This window comes from Marmota marmota, unplaced genomic scaffold, assembly GCF_001458135.2.
Source record: "Marmota marmota marmota unplaced genomic scaffold, marMar, whole genome shotgun sequence".
NCBI lineage: Eukaryota > Metazoa > Chordata > Mammalia > Rodentia > Sciuridae > Marmota > Marmota marmota.
The window spans coordinates 55,026,069-55,045,792 of NW_026000174.1; the positions used below are offsets into that span (position 1 = coordinate 55,026,069).

At 52.3% G+C, this 19,724-nt stretch overlaps 1 protein-coding gene across 3 annotated transcripts in view; it reads left to right on the forward strand.

The window, feature by feature from the left end:
• The window catches only part of Creb3l1 (cAMP responsive element binding protein 3 like 1), a 33,213-nt gene continuing 13,489 nt past the window's right edge, over window positions 1-19,724 (forward strand). For 2 of the 3 annotated variants that reach the window (XM_048788685.1, XM_015477829.2), the window contains exon 1: window positions 1-177. In XM_048788685.1, coding sequence (XP_048644642.1) covers window positions 76-177 — 102 coding nt within the window. In that variant the 5' untranslated portion in view covers window positions 1-75. The remainder of the gene's footprint in view (window positions 178-19,724) is intronic. The other variant, XM_048788686.1, reaches the window with a different exon arrangement.

Genomic DNA, 19,724 nt, shown 5'->3' on the forward strand with positions numbered 1-19,724 from the left:
CAGGAGCTCGGTGCTGGGCTCGCCGCCGCCCTGGAGTGAGGGAGCCCCGCCAAGGGGGTCCCGGAGCCGGCCGCGATGGACGCTGTCTTGGAACCCTTCCCGGCCGACAGGCTGTTCCCCGGATCCAGCTTCCTGGACTTGGGGGATCTGAACGAATCGGATTTCCTCAACAATGCGGTAAGCGAAGGGTCTCCTTCCCCACTGCACAACTCGCGGCCCTCGTCGCGGCGCGCTTGGGCCCCCAGAAAGACCGGACTACACCTCATTTGGGCAGGAGCCGGGGAGGGGGCTGGGTGCAGGGTGTCCTGGAGGAACACGTGCTGAGAGCTCTGAGATTTGGCGAGTAGGTCCCTCGACACCTCCCTTAACCCGGATCCTGGACAGGAGGCTCGAGGCTTGGGCCAGGGCGCGCCGCTCCTGGGGGTTCAGTTCGTGCAAACATTGACCTCCGCCTTCTAAGAGAAGGAGATTTCGAGGAGCCGGGGCCACCGGATTCTGCGATATGAGCTTGAGAAACACCAATTCTGCCCCGACCCATGTCTCCTAGCTGTCCCTTACCCGCCCCAGGGTTCTGGGACCTGGTCCGGCGCAAAGTGGCGGCGCCCTTTCTTGCGCCCCCTTTAGGGCCTTGGTGGCTCGGCTTCTGTATCTCCGCTGGGGGGCGCAGAGGGGAGCTTCAGAGGCCCAGAGACCCGACGATGCTCTTAGCGGGTCGCAGCCAGACCCAGGTTCGAAACCAGGCCCAGAAACTTAGGGGTGATTCCTTGACTACCCCGGAGAGTCAGGACCAAGACCTCCCAGAGAGGGATCTGAGGCTCAGGGCAACACAGGATGATTGTTCTGCTGGAGGACTTCTCTCCATCTCTGTCTCTAGGACACCGTGCTGTGTCTCTTTCCTCATGTCTCTTCTGAGTTTCTCTCTGTCTCTGAGTCTCTGTCCCTCTCCCCCGCCCCTCCTCCCGTGATTTCATGACCGTTTCTGACTTGGGCTTGTCTTTCTCCTTTCTTTCTCTTTCCCTCCCTCCCTAAGGAAACGTGGCTCTCTCTTTTCTTTCCTCCCTCCCTCCCTCTCAGGCTCAGCCTTAGGCCTAGATGGGGGAGGGGCACGGGCTCAGTAAAGGAGGAAATATCTGGGTTCAGAAGGGCTTGCCCTGATCTCAAGAATCTGGGAGATTTGGGGAGTCTAATGAAGTACCCTCACACACACAGCAGTGACCACCAGTTGCGCCAAATTCATAAATGCGCTCCTGCATTTATGCACACACACTCACACACACACTCAACCCCTGGTCAAACACATAAAGGCCTCTCTACCTGCTGGCTTCTACCTTCTTTAAGATAAACTTGGCCACACAAGAGTCAAGTCCTTGGCAGACTGGGCATCTTGCACTTCCTTCTAAACTCCCTGGTGAAGAGATTGACGGGGGCATACATTTCTAAGAGACAGGAACCTGAACTGGGGAGACATGGGGTCTGAGGTCTCTCTGGTTTCCCTTATATAGCACATCTGTGTTACCTGCTCTCTTAGGAAGGCCCCTGGTCCCAGTTAGACAAACAGGCTAAGAGGACAAAGAGAGCTTACACTGGGCAGAGAGGACTGGAATCTAGTCCTGGCTCTGCTTCCTCTGTGAGCTTGAGCCATGTCTCCCACTTGCCCCCATCCAGGCCTCAGTTTCCTTGTCTGTAAAATGGGGAAAGGTTGGGTCAGGTCTTTCTAAGGATGGTTCTGGAATAGCTCCTAGGAATCAAGCAGTGGATTTCTGCAGCTCCACACACCCCCTTGGTACTGACAAGAAATCTGGTGAGAGAGAAGAGGGCTTGCTGGAACTCGGCCCATCTGATCCAGGGGTGCCCTTGAGCCCCCTGCGAGCTTCCCTCAGCCCTTGGCAGCGCTGGTGAGGTTTTGAATGGACTGTGCTCCACCCGCAGCTCCTCAGCTCAGCATCCCCAGCTGCTCCTATGGTCCAGCGCAGGGAAGGAGCTCTGATTGGATCAGACAGTGGTGACCAGCACAGGGACACGGGGGAGGGAAAGTCCTGCTGGGCACACTCCTGCCCTGATGCCTGGGAAAGGCCAGGTGAGATAGGAGAGAGGGAAAGGTATCTAAAGGCACCGAGAAAGATCTCCCCAGCTAGGAATCGAGAGATTGTGCCTGGCTATGCTTCTGCCGCTGGCCAGCTGGGCAGTTCAGACAAGTGGTTTTTCTTTTGGGCCTTGGTTCCCTCATCCAAAAAATTAGGGTATCAGAACCTTCCCCATGACATAATTTATTGGTGCATGATAATTTTACATAATAATGGGACTCATTATGCCGTATTCATACATGCACATAATTTGCTCAACTCATGGCATTATGGTAAAGATTCAGTGAAAAAAATCAATGTAGCCTAAATAAAGCCTGGCATATAAGAGTCCACAGCCGAATTGTTCCAGAGACTGGATGGGGTGGTAGTGGGAGCTACTCAGCCAGGGGTGCCTTCTCTGGGGCTTCCATTTCCATGCTAGGGTCCTTTCTGGCAGGGATCCCAAAGCAACACTGTCCTGACTCTCTCTTCATTGTGCAAGAGGACAGGAAAATGTTTCCAGGGGTGAGGACAAAAAAAAAAAAAACAGTATATGTACAAAAGATGAAAAAAAGTGTTTTCAATCTCCCTAAAAATCCAGATCTAGGCCTTTAAGTCATGTGGAAAACCTAGAGCTCTGTTGCTCTAAAAATAAGAAGCCAAGTGTATGCTCACCTTGACTCAGTCCGTGAGAAACGCCAGCACACACACAGGAGCCTGAGGACACACAGTCAAGGCCTGCGGGTTTGCAGGTGGCTAAGGTGCTTTTTCTTCTGTGAGACCTTCGTGTGGCTACAGTCCTGTTCTCGTGATTCTCAGAGACCGCCCTCCCAAGTGCTTCCTTCCTGCCAGATGTGGGGGCTTCTCCTCCCTGCCCAGTTTCTGATGTACTCCCCCTTCCACTGTACCCTGAGATCAACCCTTAGCCCCTGGGTATGCATAAAAAAAAGGTCTGGATTGAGAGTTGGAGCAGAGGACCAGAGGGAGAGCAGGCCGTGGCACCAGGAGGTGGAGACACTAAGTCTGTGCGTGTCTTACCCTCATCTTGCTAAGGGGAAGGAATGGCTGTTTCTCCAGAGGGAGCTGGCTCTGGATCCCAGAGAGCACCAGCTGGGAGGGGGTGGGGAGGTCGAGGAGGAAGAGGAGGAGGAAGAGTTCTGTTGTCTCAGAGGGGAGCAGCAGGAAGCTGCAGGGATGTTTGCCCAGTACACTCATTCACCTCGAGCAGCTGGGGAGGCCAGGTGTGGGAATGGCGGGGACCCAGGGACCAACCCCAGGAGAAGGCAGCTGGGGGAGCTGCGGCTGATTGCTGCTCCCCAGATCCCCAGCCTGGCTTCTCCTGAGAGAACTGGGGAAAGCAGAGAACCACCCCCATCCCCAGCCTTTGGAGGATTTAGGGAGATTAGAGAAGTATGCGTGTTTGGATGTGTCTGTGTGGGTGGGCCTTTTACGGTCCTCAAAAGGGGCGGGTGTGTGTGTCTTTAAATTCTCACAACAGGAAAGAGGACAGAGGGCCAGGGCACAGAGCAGAGTAGAATCCACTAGAAGAGAATGGACGAAGAAAAGCTAATGGAGGAGCCCAAGTCTTAGGGCTTCTATTCAAAAAGCAAGACTTCCTCACACACCCTCTCACCCAGACCCTGAGTTTCAGGTAGGGTTTCTTCTGTTTTGTTTTTGCCTCCACTGTTGAGGGACCAAGTTCCTCAAAGGCAGGGGCCTTGCTCTCTGTCCCCAGGACCTAGCATGGTGCTTTGCACGGGGTAGGCCGCAACCAGCTGTTGATGGCTGCATGAATGAATGAATGAGGTCCAGGCCAGACTCCACATTTTTCAGGGATAAGAGAAAAGAGTGCTTAAGCCTATCTGCTCCCAGTCATCAGTGTCCAGCAGCTCCCACTGTCTCTGAGATTCAGGAAGTGCTCTTCATAGTTTCCAATGAGTTGTCATTGCTACACAGGCTCTTGCAGCCCCTGCTTAAGGACAGACTAGAACTGGCTGCCCCGTGAAGATTTGAAGTTGTGGCTCAGACCTTATCTTTGAATATGGCTCTGGGGAATCTGTCTTCCTCAGTCCGGTCTTCTTTGACTTGCTCTAGGATTCTCAGATCAATGCTCACCCAGCTTAAAACTAAGCCTGGTCCAGCCCTGCCTCAGGGCCTTTGCATATGTGGTTCCTGCCATCTGAAATGTTTTCCCCCTCTGTCTACTCCATCGCAGCCTCCCAATCTCAACTCAAATATCACCTCTTTCACAGATACCTCCCCAACCACCTAAAGTGGGACCCCCCAATTATTTTCTGTCAATTCTTTGATTTATTCATAGTTCTGATCCAAGTGTTTTCATTGACTTATTATCCTTTTCCTCCATGAGAAAGTAACTTTCAAACTTGTCAGTTTCACACATTGCCCAAAACCTAGCACAGTATCCTGATGCCAGATATAATAAAACTCACCGTAATGCAATAAGTCAAGTCTACAGTTTCCAAATCATGTAAAATATGGAGTTGTGTTCCTGTAGGATTAAAAGCAGTGTGTTTCAGCTGCTCTGCGCTGTCACTGAAAACACAAAAGTAAACACTGTAGCTTCCTGTGCACCACGGGCCAATCGGAGAGCCAGCCCCTCGGAGCAGGAGGAGGCCTGCCTTCCCAGGACCACAAAATAAGAGACTTGCCCACTTTTTTTTTTTTTTTTTTTGGAGATGGGTCTGAGCACAGAGCAGGGACCAAGTTTCAGACACATTGTAGAGGACACTTCTCTTTATAAGGAATTACTGTATTTGTAGAGAAAATTACTCTAGGCTGGGTCAGCCCCTGTAGTGGAAGTAAAAACTGATAAAACTACAGCAGAAGAGGCCTGAGGGTTTAAGAAGTGCCCTGAAGTTCCAGAAGGGGCTGAGGGTCCTCAGGGTCTTGGCCTGGCCTACCCTGAGTGGTAGGGATGCTGGTCCCCACAGGATGCTGGCTGCTCCCCAATCTGTGTGAGCCCACCCCACCGCACCTCCACCTTCCTGGACCAGCCAGGATCCCTCGTTCATTCACTAAAACACATGGCCATCCCTTCAACAACTGGACACCAAAAGGACATTTTTGCAGGTGCCAGGGGTACATGGATGAAGAAGACACATCTGTCCCTCCAGACACTCACACCTGAATGAGAAAGACAGAGGGGGAAACAAAGACTATGGTCACCATAGGGGGTGCCATAATTGAGCAGACCCTGCTGGGGAGCCTGAGCCAAGAGAGGGGTCATGGGAAGACCCTCCCCAGTTACTCCTATCCTTGATGGCCAAGGAGTTATTGGTCTTTTTTGTTGTCATTGTTCCCGGGGATTGAACTCAGGGGCACTCCACCACTGAGCCGCATCCCAGCCCTATTTTGTACTTTATTTAGAGACAAGGTCTCACTGAGTTGCTTAGCGCCTCACTTTTGCTGAGGCTGGCTTTGAACTCGCGATCCTCCTGCCTCAGCCTCCCAAGCCGCTGGGAGTTGTGCATCACTGGCGTAAGGAAGTTATTGGAAGACATTTTAGCAGGAAGAATGGGGTTTGTGTCCTTTTCATGGAGGGTATACAGGCGTTACTGTCCCTTATGCAGATGAGAACACTGAGAGTTGGAGGGACACATGTTAACTCTAAGGGCAGGAGTCTTGTGGAGGGAGCAAAGGAAGAGAGAGAGAAAGAGCTAGAAGCTAGCTCTCCCCACTCTTGTTCTAGTGTGAGCTTTGCCATCTACGGCAAGGAAAACTTGGGATCCTGGATGTGAGAGAGTCCCAGCCTTCAGCCTCACCCACTCTGATTCTTAGGGCACGGTAGAAGCCTAGAGCTTTAGGGACACAGCCAGGGTTCCTGGACAGCCCCCCATCCCATCCCCCTCCCTCTTCACCTATCCACCTCAGGTGCTGCTCCCCAGTCCTTCTAGGAGTTTACACATTTGCCCTCCACAGCTCCCAAGATTCCCCAGGAAGGTCTTTAAGGGGCACCTCGGTGGCAAGCCCTCCCACCCCATGAGGCATGCCTCTTGCAAGTGCTGGTACCCAGGCCCTCCCAGAGCATCTCTCTCTGGGACCTGGCTTGCCCTTGAACCTCCCCCAAGAAACCAGCTCCAGATGCTGGAGAACAGGCTGTTCTTCTGGAAGTCTCAGCGCTCCGGGGGGCAGGATAGAGGAGGAAGATTTGGGTGGAGTTTAGTCAAGACCATGAGCATTGCTCTGGCTGGAACTCTATGTCACCCCCTTGAACAGGCCAGGGAAAGCCAAAATAAGTGGCAGGACCCTGGACCAGGATTGGGGAAAGTGTGGAAGTGGGAATATCTAGTTCAGGAGAAGCTGGAAGAGGCAGGATATGGTCCAGAATTCTGACCCTCGAAGGAAAAATGTCAAAGGCATCGATTTCCTTGGAAAGTCAAAGATCCTGATCCCCATAGCCTGGACGCACCATGTCATAATGAGGTCAACTTAACTGCTAAGAGCATGAGTGAGCTCCCTGCTGCCAGCCCAGGGCGCCGCCTTCCCCAGCCTCCAAGGACAGCTGAGCCCTCAGTGCTGCCTCCTGGGCCCTTGGCTCTTGGTCCAGAAACCATGTCACCCATCAGAGAGAGGCTGACACATCTGGGCTGGGATGTGTGGACCCACATAACAGCTGGACAGCAGCAGCCACTCCCTCCCTACCCCATCCAAAAGAAAAACAAAAAATGAAAGCAGGAAAGGAGTGAGCAGGCCCTTCAGGCCCTCATGGAGAGCCAGGACAGGACGCAGCTCCTGGGCGGTGGCTGGGGGCTCGCCCTGCAGGCTGGCGGGACTGAGCCCAGCCCGCAGGTCCTGCTCTCTCTGCAACACCTCACTCCTCACCTCCTGGGTTCCCCAACTCACCGTGGGGGGCTTGAATGGATCCCTTCCCCTCTCCAGGGCTTGGCTTCCCCATTGCTGAATGCTTCAAGGAACCCTTGAACATAGGGAGTGTCCGTCATTACCTGGGGCTATTCCCTTGCTATGGGGCTAGTGACTGAGAGCTGGAAACGCGTATTTATTGGCTGAGTGGGTAGAAGGAGGAGCGGGTGAGGAAAGGTGGATTGAAGAGGGCTGGATGGACGCATGGGCAGCTAGAAGGATAGGTGGAAGGAAGGGTGGAACGAGTGGGGATGGGGAGGGCTGGTAGGCGGGTGGGTGAACAGTGAAACAGAGAAAGGACACTTCCATGCTTTCAGTTCTGATGGCCCCTTTTTTTTTTTTTAATAGTTTTAATGGTAGATGGACACAATACTTTCCTTTATTTTATTTATTTATTTTTATGTGGTACTGAGGATCTAAACCAGTGCCTCGTGTGTGCTAGGCAACCACTGAGCCACAACCCCAGCCCCGATGGTCCTTTTTTTTAAAGATACATTTTATTCATTCATTCCCTCATTCATTCAAATGGTGAATCTTAACCTAAATCCCACCTCTACCTTGCACTTGATCCTGATGGCCTTCCCTACTATGAAATATATTGTGTGCTAAAAAAATACATATCATGCATATGTCTGATCTATAAGCTCTGATAAAATGGGTACCTGTGAACTCATTGCCCAGTTTAAGAAATAGAACCAACTCTGAATATCTTGGTCTTTCAAAGCCACTTGAATTTGGGCAAGAGGTAGTGGTACACCCTGAGTCTACCCATTCTGGGCAGATTTAGAACAAGAAAGTCCTGAGACTGGCTGCCCACTTCCAGGCCCAATCTGAGCAGACTGGCAGGTGTGAGGTCAAAGGGCAAACAGCTGGATAAGCAGTGACCGGAATGTACTGAGGTGGGGTGGGGTGAGGTGGTCAGTTCTGGTACTGCACGGCCCCAGGAAGGAATCCTGGCTGTCACCACCTGTCATCTGGGTGAGCTTAGCAGGTGCTTTCCCCCCTTCAAACTTAATCTTCATGCCTAAAGTTGGGAAGACGGTGAAACAGAGTTCTTACAAGGAGTCTATTAGAAATCCCCATGAGGGCCAGGTGCGGTGGCACGCAACTCAGTGAAACCCTGTCTGTAAATAAAATTTAAAAAAGGTCTGGGGGGCTGGGGATGTGGCTCAAGCGGTAGCGCGCTCGCCTGGCATGCGTGCGGCCCAGGTTCGATCCTCAGCACCACATACAAACAAAGATGTTGTGTCCGCTGAAAACTAAAAAAAAAAAAAAAAATCGATAAATATTAAAAAAGGTCTGGGGATGTGGCTCAGTGGTTGAGTGCCCCTGAGTTCAATCCCTGATACCAAAAAATAAAAAAAGAAAGAAATCCTCATGAGGGTTTAGCAGAGTGCCTAGTGCACAGTAAGCCCTCTGTGGACAATAGCTGCTGCTGCTGCTGCTGCTATTTTTATTCTAATTATCACTGTCACTACCTGAAAGGAAGATCTTCAGCACTGGACAGCCCTAGAGAATGTCCCGTCTTCTCCAGTCCTACACTGAGCCCTATCACAGGGATCTTATTTTCCTCTTGGTCTGACCTCTGCAGATGACCTTTTTTTAAAGACCAAAACCCTTGGGGTCCCTTCTCGGTGCTCTGTGTTCCTGGGCATCAGGAGAAGAATGTCCAGGGAGAAGCAAAATGGGGGCCCTGGGGCATGAACCCCACGCATGGACTTGAGGAGCCCATATTTTGTACCTGGCCTTTTACTGGGTGCTGCACTAGGTGCTGAGAGGGTGGCAGGACCATTTCTTCAGCACCAGGGTTGCAACGGCTCCATAATGACCGTGGGCCTCAGCTTCCTCATCCATGGAGCAAGGCACTCACAGTACCGACTTCATCTTGTGAAGCTGAAGTGAGATCCTGCATGTGAGGAACTAGAACAGTACCTAGCATCTAGATATTAGCTATTATTATTTTCATTATCATTACTAGTAGGCATGATATATGCTAGGCCCTGTGTGAGGCCCTGCAGAGAGTTCAAGGATAGAATCTGTCCTCGATCCTATCCTCAAGAAAGTTAAAGTTAGGGGCTGGGAATGTGGCTCAAGCGGTAGCGCGCTCGCCTGGCGTGCGTGCGGCCCAGGTTCGATCCTCAGCACCACATACAAACAAAGATGTTGTGTCCGCCGGAAACTAAAAATAAATATATTTTTTAAAAAAAAGTTAAAGTTAAACTGGACACGGTGGCACATGCCTATAATCCTAGTGATTCAGGAGACTGATGAAGGAAGATGGCAAGTTCAAAGCCACCCTGGGCTACTTAGTAAGACCTTGTCTCAAATTAAAAACTCAAAAGGGCTGGAGAAGTAGCTCAGTGGTAAAGCACTCGCTTAACAAATGTGTGAAGCCCTAGGTTCAACTCCAAGTACGGGAGGCTGCGGAGTGGGGGGGTGGGGGGTGGTGTTTAAAGTTTGGGAGGATAAACGGGTCGCCTTGTGTATAGAATTCAGGACATAATATCAACAAGTAACAGCAGTCTGCAAATGCTATGGTATTAATAAGAGGAAGAGGACTCTTTAAGCTGTACAATCAGGACAGGCTTCTTAGAGGAAGCGGTGTGATCTGGACCCTAAAGGATGGGAGGAGTTGGGACAAGGAGATGGGGGCAAAGCATTCCCAGCGCTGGGATGCCCGAGGCAAAGCCCCTGCAGCAGAGAGGATCCCAGCAGGGTTAAGGAGCTGGGAGTGGTCAGTCCAGCTGGGCTGGAGGGAGGAGAAGGTGAGGGGCTCTAACTGCAGGGGCAAGTCAGGATCAGGTTGTGACAGGCCTTGAATCCAGGCAAGGGAGCTGGGAGGTTTTTCAGGGACAAGAGGGAGCCAGTGATAGTTCTGGAATGGTTAAGGTGGTGGTGGGCCTAGCTCCTCTGGCAGGTCTAGAGTCCCTTAGGGGAATGTCAGCTGTCCGCCTGTCTAGATAACCAGGGGCTCTCCCCAGGGGAGACAGCACTGTGGGCTTTCCCAGAGCCCTGGGCCACCCGAGGCAGCGGCCGGCCGGCCCGGGCCCCTTCTCTCCTCCACTCCCACCGCATGCCCTGATGTGACTCTCACACTGGGCCAGGAGCACCCTTCCCTGTGGCTCTTCCTAGCTCTCAGAGCCAGGCTGGCCTGGGGAGGCCAAGGCAACCCCGCCCTTGCAAAAGGATGGGCTGTGCCTCTTTGGGGCTGGGATCTCTAGCCTGAACCACGTCCTGCCCCCCCGCCCAATCCTAGGACACTAATAGGGTTCCCCAAGCGCCTCTAATAGCTCAGGACCTCCACTATCAGACAAAGAATGTTCCGTTAACCCCAGGGCCTAGAAGGACCTGAACCTTCTGGGGCCCAGCCCAGCCTGGCACCCTACCTCCTTGGCCCCACTAGCCCTCAGCTGGGATAAGGTGCCCAGAGCCCCTCTCAATCCTCCCAGGGAGGAGGCCCAGCCCTGCCCTCTGCCGCCCCAAAGCCTTCACCCCTTTCTCTCCAGGGCTGCAAATCAGTTCCACATTTGGGATCTGGCCTGCTCTATCAGAAGGCTCCCCTCCCCGTCAGCTTCGGCTCCTATCTCCCTCCACCCCACACAGCATTCGGGGTCTGCAGAAGGGGAAGGGCTCCTGCCTCTGACAACCCCTTCAGAGGTCTGAGAGGGAGGTGGGCTGTGGCCAGGAGCCAGAGACATGGTGGACACCAAGCCCCCTCCCATGGGCAGGGGAGATGAGAGGGGAAGGGCGGGAGGAGGGGCAGAGGCAGAGTCTGAGCAAAGCAGATGAGGGACGGGGCTGGGGGTGGTGAGGGAACTCGGAGGTAGTTCCCAGCTCAGCACATTCCTGAGACATCTGGACGTGCTGGAAGGGCCCCAGCTGGCCCACAGGGCTGTGGCTCAAGCTTCTCCAGTCTGTGATGTCAGGACCCAGCACTCCCTGCTCCTCTGAGTCCCCCTGGCCTGGGGTCCACCTTGGGGCCCCGTACCAGGTGGTCTCCCCAGAACCCTCACTCTCAGTGAGCAAGGCAGAGTCCCGAGGACCACAGGGGTGGGCCTGGGTAGTGTGACAGGAGGCCAACACAGAAGATGGGGGATTTGCCCAGCTGACTGACTCAAATTCTTCTCTGGGCTGACACCAGCCCCTCCCTTCTCCTTGGAAAGGAGATAGAGACAAATGAACCCTCTGGAAAGAGCTGCTGACCGTGAGCTGTGTGATCCTGGGCAAGTCCGCTCCCATCCCTGGCCTTCAGTTTTCCTCATCTATAATAATAATAGTAATAGTTACCATGAATGAGAGCCTTCGACGTGCCCTGCATGGTTTAAAGCATTTTACAAATGTTCTCTCAATTCATCCTCATAGTAACGCGGTAGAATAAATGAAAGTACCTCCATTTCATAGCCTAGACTAAGGCTCAGAGAGGTTAAATAGCCTGCCCAAGGCTACACAGCATGTTAGCAGAGCCAGGTTAGAACCCAGGTCTGCCGCCTTTGCCATTGGAATATATTGCTCCTGCCAATAAGAGGAGGAGGATCTCATGCTGCGCTAAAATTATAATGATTTCTTTTGGCCATCGTGGGGCTCTTCAAGAAGGACAAGGCAGGCATTAGTCACACACTGGGAGGGGGAAGGAGGCAGGGGCAGCTAGCTTTGGAGCATCTGGTGGGTCAAGAGTCTTTGGAGGCCAGCGAGGTCCAGACCCTAGGGGCTACAGTCACAGCCTGATCCCCAGCCGAGCCCAGGGGCCCCACACCTTCCCCGAAGGACTGGAGTCAATAAGGGGAGAGAATAGCACTTCTTCCAAAAATAAAACCCCAGGACAACTCAGACAGGCCGGGTCCATGAGGAAGCCAGAGGCTGAGGAGAGGGAGGAGGCCAAGGGAATTCCAGCCCGAGCCAGGCGGCAGGCTCCAGCCCAGCAGGTCTTCCAGCTGGCCACTGGGCCCCATTTACACCCCTGGAATGGCCTCAGCCTGGGGCTCACTCCTCAGCACTGAGTGGGGTCTGTGCTCCTCAGGTAGCTCATCTGGCTGGGGCTAGAAACAAAGAGCCTTCCTTGGGCACGAACAACCTGGAGAATGGGTACAGCAGCCACACCAGGGAGGAGCTGAGGGAAGGAGGCCAAGCCAATGGAAACTCTGCCTGGAGCAGGAGCGAGCTGGCATGGGAACGCGATTCAGGACAGTAATTCCTGGAGGCTCTGCTGCAGAAGAAAGGGCCCCAGTCCCTTAGCTCACTGACATTCCTCCATTGACCCAGTCAATCAGTTAGTCAGTCAGCAAACATCTGAGAGCTATCTGAGTACTCTAGGCTTTGGGGATAAGAACAAGATTTGAACACAATAAGATAGACGCAATGTAAGCGAATTGCTTCAAGCTACACTAGGGAACTTTGTCCCTATCCTAAGGGCAGTATGAAGTCATCGATGGATGTTGGGCAGGGGAATGACATGGTCATTTCAGGGTTTTAAAAGATCCCTCTTGATGCTGCTCTTCGAAACATGGATTCACCTCCATAAGTGGGGTAGTCTCACCATTAGTTAGGAAGTCTTTTGTGAGCAGGAAATCAGGCCTGTTCATTTCTGGGTACATAGGAGGTGCTCGGTAAATACCCTATGAATGATGGATACATGAATGCAACAGATTGCCCTTATTCTCCAGAGGCGCCCCCCGCCCAGCGCCAGCCCTGGCACTCTGTTTGCAGTGTCCTGAGCTGTCCCACAAAGATCCTCTGGCCACTGTGTATGGACCAACGTCTCCAGCAGCCAGACCCAGGGCTGCTGTGCTCTCGGTGGTGCCAGTCACAGCTAATCCCAACCCCGGGGCGGCAGCACTCACTGCCATGGCTTCCTCCTGCCCAGACAGTGCCTGGCGCCCGCCCCAGGGTTGGGCCACAGCACATAGGCAGCCTGGTCAAAAGATGCCAGGGGTTGGCCGAGAACCTGAGGGACCTGTGGCCTGGCCAGGACAGGGTAACTGGTGTGAGGCTTAGACTACCAGGGCTGGGGGTGCAGAGCATACACAACCTTCCAGGACTCTCCCTCTGCACCCCCAGCACAGTGGGTGCCCGCATGCCCTTTACTAATTCCGTTCTTCTTCCCAACACACACTGGCATACACACACACTAACTCGGTCCCTATGCTGGCCCCTCCTCCAGTCCCAGCCCTCACTGTCCCAGTCCCAGGCAAGCCTGAGACTCCCAAATCTCCTTCGCTGGGTCTCACATGACACAGTCATCTCAGACCCGTGGCTTGGCACAGTCAGCATTTAGCTCTGTGATCATAAGAAATGTTGCCTGTGTTTGTGTGAAACTGTGACCATAACTGTGCCTGCGCGCGCCCATGTCTGGAGTGACTGCGTGTGTGTGTGTGTGTGTGTGTGTGTGTGAGTGTGCATCTCTATTGTGTTTGTTTTTGTGGTGCTGGGGATGGTTCTGGTGTCTCCTGCGAGCTCAGCAAGCTCTCTGCCACGGAGCCACACCCCCAGCCTGAGTGTGCCAATTTGAATCGGTGTTATTCTGATCACATCTGATGAGTGACTTGTCGGGTTTGTATGCTCCACAGTATGCAAGCCTGGGAGGGTGTGTGTATGTGTGACAGCACCCCTGTGAGGCCGTGCATGGAACTACCTGAATGTGGCAAAGGGTGTGTTTTGTCTTTCATTGTGTGGTGTCAGAGAAATGGAGATTCCCTGTGTAAAAGGAACCTCCCAGCCCATGTCTGTATAGACTGGGCACACGTGTGTGTGCATGCACACACAGAAGCATTCCTGCTTATTTGGATTTGGGCATGCGGTGAACAGTTCAGCGGGGAGAAAATGTGAAACCTCAGCATCTGCCCTCCCTGGGCCTGTGGGGAGTGGAGGGGGAGGGGAAGGGCAAGGTGGGAGGTTGGAACAATGGACTCTCCTACACCCCCATGTCCTGTCAGGATACACAGGGAGGGTTGGCTTCACCCCTTCTAGTTCATAAGAGGCCAGGGAAGAAAGAGCCCGCTCTCCAGGGACTAATTCTCTTCACCCTGGTCCTGCTGCCCCCTTCAGTAAGGTCATGGATGATAACTCATGAGGAAACTGGGACCCAGGGAGGCAGCACCACCTGACCCTGCCAGGTCTCAGAGCAAAGCTGGGTCTTGAACTGGGACCTCCAGGGTCTGATCCCAGTGCCTCTTCCCATCATGGGATAACCTTACATTCTAAGTGTGGGAAGACAAGTCCTCTGTCTCTTGGGACCCCTAAGTACTCTATGGCAATATGACATAGAGTACTTAGGCTTAAGAACCAAGAAGGGTCTGCGACAACTGGGAACCCAGGGGCCCACCCTCCTCTCCCTGCTCTCTCTTGACCCATTCCCCCCACACAAACGCACTCTGGGCACACAGTGACTCAGAGTGGTGGCCCTTCAGCTTGAAATGGGGGCAATTTTCTAGTGACCACGAAGCAAGTAACCGTCCGGGAATGTATGGGTCAGTGTGTTTGGGGGAGGGGGGATGTCTGCGGGGGAAGAAAGGGGGAAATGTGAGAGGACTCTCCTCCCATCTCTCCCCAGAGCTCACTTTCTCGGAAGGAATGTTCGGGCTTGGGATTCCCCCCCACCCCTTATCCCACAGCTCTGCCTGGACCCACTCCGGTCTCCCCGCCTCCCCCCACAAGCACAGATGGGAGTAGCCTGCGCGGATGGGAGGGGCAGAAGCCAGGGACAGGGGTGCAAGCGCCACGGAGCTGGCGGCCTGAAGGAAGGGGGATGCTCCAGGTCGGGAAAGGCCCTTCTCCCGCACACACGCACCCCAGCAAGCATCTGCGCCCCCAGAGCTTTGCCCAGCCTGCACTGACTCCAGTGGAAGGATTAAAGGCGCGGGAGGGAGTAGGGAGAGGAACCGCAGCCAGTACTAATACCGCCCCGAGAATGTCGCCTCTCCCCCACCAGGGTCAGAGACTCCACTGTCCCATCAGTGCGCCCACAATAGGATTAATCGAGGAGGAGAGGAAGGAGCTGATCCGGAAAAGCGGCGAAGGGACTTAAGAATTGGAGCCTGGCCCGCCCCTGAGCGCGGCGAGGAGACCCTCCCTCTCCACCAGCCCCTCCTCGCGCGACAGGGGCGGGGCTTTGCAACAGATAAGGGTCTTGGGACACTGTGGGGCCGCCGTTTCTACCGCTGCCCCAGACGCGGAAGGAAATAGGAGGGTCCCAGGCCACCCTTCTCCGCTCCAGTGCCCGGCGGGCAGCTCGGGCCGGACACCCTCCTCGGGGCCAGCCAACGTTCCTCCCGCGCCCTCCCGGCCCCGCTAGCAGAGGCTCGCAGCCTCCTCCCATTGGCCAGGAGCTCTGCGGCCCTCGCCAATGAGCAGGCCGGATTCCGGCGGGGGGTGCCCCGCCCCCCTCGAGCGCGCCGGAGTTAACCATTTGTGGGCCGCGCGCAATAGGCAGATCGTTCTCTAAAATGCCTAGGGGACGTGCAACTGAGCCCGGGCGCCCAGAGAAGGTGCAGCCGAGACGGGGAATAGGTGGATCTGCGAGACGGAGAGCTCCGGACCTCTCCTGCAAGAGTATGTGGAGCCGACGCCGGCTCCGCGTGGCAGCCGAGGAGCTTATATTGGCACGACTGTAGGAAAAAGACTTTAATGAGGAGGGAAACAAATCATAATGTTTCCTTCTCTGGCTTCCCACCCCCGTTGCCTGGAAAGGCACCCCCGTAGAACGCTCACCCCGAGTAAAACCCTATCCCCTTCAGAACGTTGATGCACAACCCTCTTCCCTTTCTGGACGCTTGGCCTCTGGCCTCTCTCTACCCCGTCTGCCCACCGCCCCCAATTTCCCTGAACAATCTAAACCTGAACTTTTTGTGTGTGAACACGGAAAAGGGCTGGATGGGGAGCAGGTACAGTGGCCGGGCTGGGGCTGGGGAGGTCTGAAGTCTCTCGAGTGGGCTTTCCAGGAATTGGGGAAGGTGGTTGCAGAAGTTAACACCACACCGGCCCCAGAACGATGCTGAACCCTACCCTCAACGTTACCAACTTGCTCTTTGACCCTAGATAGATGGCTTTCCCTCTCTGACCTATTTCTCATTAACAAATGCAAGGGATGGGTGCCAGGAGTGGTGGCACATGCCTGTAATCCCAGCTACTGGGGAGGCTGAGGCAGGATTGCAAGTTCGAGGCCAATCTCAGCAATTAAGTTAGATCCTGTCTCATAAAAGAGCAAGTGGGGAGGGGCTGGGGATGTTGGCTCAGTGGCTGTGCACCTCTGGGTTCAATTGCCAGTTCCAAAATAATAATAATAAGAGGAAGAAGAAGAAGAAGAAATGTGAGGAATGGGAGGAGATTTTTCAGGTCCCTTCTGTCTCTAAATCGTAACTGCTGAGCTGCTAAGAGGTCAGGCACCATATGAAAGTAGGGCTACAAAACCCTCAAAGAGGAGACCCTGGCAGCAGTGCTCCCCTGAGAAGCAGGTGGGCCTGGGGGTAAAGGACTTGTCCACCATCCACCTAACACCTAAGGAAGCCCTAAACAAGGAGGACTGGGGCCTCTGAGTGGCCTCCACCCCAAAACTGCCTGGCCCTTGGCCGCCCTTCTCTTCACTTGGCACCCACTGCTCTGGAAGCTCCGTCCTGCTGGGCTTTGGCTGCTGTTCTAGCAGGTGGGGGTGGGGGCTCCTCACAAAAACAGAGTTCCCTCAGTAGATTCCAGTGGGCACTGCAAAAGGGGTCTCTGAAGGCCTGGAGCCAAGGCCTTCAGGGACCCGTGCCCAGACTGGAGGAAACTCTGTTTTCTCTCAGGCCCCTGGGAAGGGGCTTGGCAAACCCTTATCTGCTGAGAAGCAGCTGCTGGAGAAATACCTAAGCAGCTGACTCACACTCTCCCCCTCTCACAAACCCTTCTCTCTGCCCCCCCCCCCCAAGGCCTGTGAGAGACCCTGAGGGGAGGGCTATGAGGAAGCACCCAGCTGGGCTGGTCCTGCCTTGCCTTGGATGTGACTTGTCCCTCTCTGGCTCTGATTGACTGGGTGGTCGGAGGGCAGAGGGTTTTATCCCATAAAGGGCTTCTGTCTGGGATCACAGTTACTCTTGTTCAGCAGACCTCTGACGTCCTGGTCCTGCTGCACTCCAGGAATTGATGGACAGTTGCTATCCTGCTCTTTGGGATTCCAGGCCCTGTTCCTCCACCAGGATGTAATGAGGGTCTAACAGGTGAACAAGACAGAGACCTGTCCAACAGGCAATTACCAAAGAGAGGAAGAAGGGTGGTGTTTGGGGAAGGGCTGGACAGTGAGGGACTGTGGACACTTCCCTGTTCTACTTAGCTCCCTGGGCCTCTGCTCCCTGTTTGTCAAATACAAAGATGCATCTTCCATATCTCACTGGGTAATTGTGAGGATTAAATGAAATGATGCGTATGACAGCAGCTTGGAAGGTTAAAACCACAACAGAAATGCAGGATGATGATTATGATTATGATTTCTGGCAGACTGGAAGTGGGAGGTACCTACCATTGGGGTTACTGAACCCATTTTGTCCTGGATTCTCTTAACATGCTTGTTTACAGAGTAAGACCAAATCACCTCCCAGTTTGGGTTGTAAGCTCAGCCCAGATCCAGAGTTTAAGGGCTGTAGTTCTCATAATGATAACAAATCAAATGCCTGCTACATATATACAAGTTTTCTGTATGTATGTAGCAGGTATTTGATTTGTTATCATTATGAGAACTATAGCCCTTATCATTCATTATTTTAAGAGATGAGAACTGAGGGGCTGGGGTTGTGGCTCAAGTGGTAGAATGCTCGCCTAGCAGGCATGAGGCACTGGGTTCAATCCTCAGCACCACGTAAATGTAAAATAAAGATATTGTGTCCACTTAAAACCTAAAAAATAAATATTTAAAAATAAAAAAAGAGATGAGAACTGAACATTTAACAAGTATTTGGTCCTCCTGACAATGCTGTGAGGCAGGAATTATTATTTTCCCTTTAGGGGTAAGGAAATTTCTTGGTTTTGTTTTTATCCCCCCCCACACACAACCCGTTTGTTTGTTTTTTAACCAGGGATTGAACTGAGGGGTGCTTAACCACTGAGCCACATCCCTATTTTATTTATAGACAAGGTCTTGCTGAGTTGCTTAGGGTCTCACTAAGTTACTGAGGCTGGCTTTGAATCCAAGATCCTCCTGCCTCAGTCTTTGGGATCACAGGTGTGTGCCACTGCACCGGGCTGGTTAAGAAATTCAGGCACAGAGAAATTAGGACACTTAACAAATAGAAAGCAAGACTCCTCATCCCTTGTTCCTCCCCGATGGACTCAAGTGGCCTTGAACCTTCTTCTCAGACAGAAGCCTTCTCTGCTTATCCCTGCTGGATTGGAACAGGCTTCTTATAGTCCAGGCCACAAAAAGCCAATGACTCTGTACCTTAAGCCAATCCCTTGACACCAGCCATTAATCCAGGGCCTAAGCAACCAACACCCTGCCTCTTCCAACATACCAGCAAATATTTTCGTTCAATAAATAATGAATGAACAAAAAGTACTTTTTTTTTTTTTTCATGTAGTACTTGGGACTGAATCTGGGAGTGCCCTACCACTGAGCTACATCCCCAAACCTTTTTATTTTTATTTTGGTACAGGGTCTCCCTAAGTTCCCCAGGCTGTCCTCAAACTTGTGACCCTCCTGCCTCAGTCTCCCAAAGCTCTAGGAGAGTGGCATGATGTGCCACTGTGTCTCGCAATAGCAACAATTCTTTACACATTTATAGTTTTTCTTTTGAGTCAGGGGTCTTGCTATGTTGCTGGGGCTGGTCTCTAACCTCTAGGTTCAAGCAAACTTCCTGCCTTAGTCTCCCAAGTTGCTGGGACTATAGGCTCTGGCCAGTGTACTTGTACTTTCCTTAGAGAGAAAAAAAGCTTATAAGCCCCTATTGTGTGTCAGTCCCTGGAATGATTTATCAGTGACACTATTTAGCATTTGTTGAGCAATTACTGTGTGCCAGAAGGCTATCCTAAGGCTTTACATGTATTAACTGTTTTTATCTTCATAACAATTTTAGTGGGTAAGAACTACTATGGACCCCTCTGTACCGATAAGGAAACAAAACAGAGAGGTTAATTAACTTTCCCCAGCTCATGGAAACCAAGATTTTTGTCAGATATTTTTGTTTCTAAGGAATATATTTTACATCATTATCAAGCACACACACACACAGAGATACACACACATAAATGGAGATAAAATTGTCAACAGGTATTTAATTGTTTTGTGTGCTATGTGCTCAGATATTTTGTACTCTTTTGTTCAGTTGTATTTTTTTCTTAAATTCTGGTTAGAAATACTCCAGGTTCTCACTTTCATGTGAAAGTTTAAAAAGTTGGTCTCATAGAAATAATGAGTCGAATAGTAGGGCACCATGTGGAGAGGGTTTGGGGAAAGAGTGGTTACCGGGTACCGGGGTGCAGTTGGAAAGGACAAGTCACTCTAATGTCCTGCACCACAATAGGGTAAGGTGTGGTTGACCACAGTTAATTGTATATTTCAAAATAGAAAAAAAAGAGGATTCCGAATGTTCCTAACACAAAGAAATGATAAATGTTTGAGGTGATAAATATACCGATTACCCTGATCAAGTCATTACATGTAATGATACATGTACACCGTGTACATGTACTGAAATGTCACCCTGTACCCCATAAATATGGAAAATTATTATGTGTCAAGTAAAAATCTTTAAAAATATATTTTTAAAATTCTGGTCATGACCCACTAAGTTGATTTCATAACCTATTAATGAGTCACAGCTC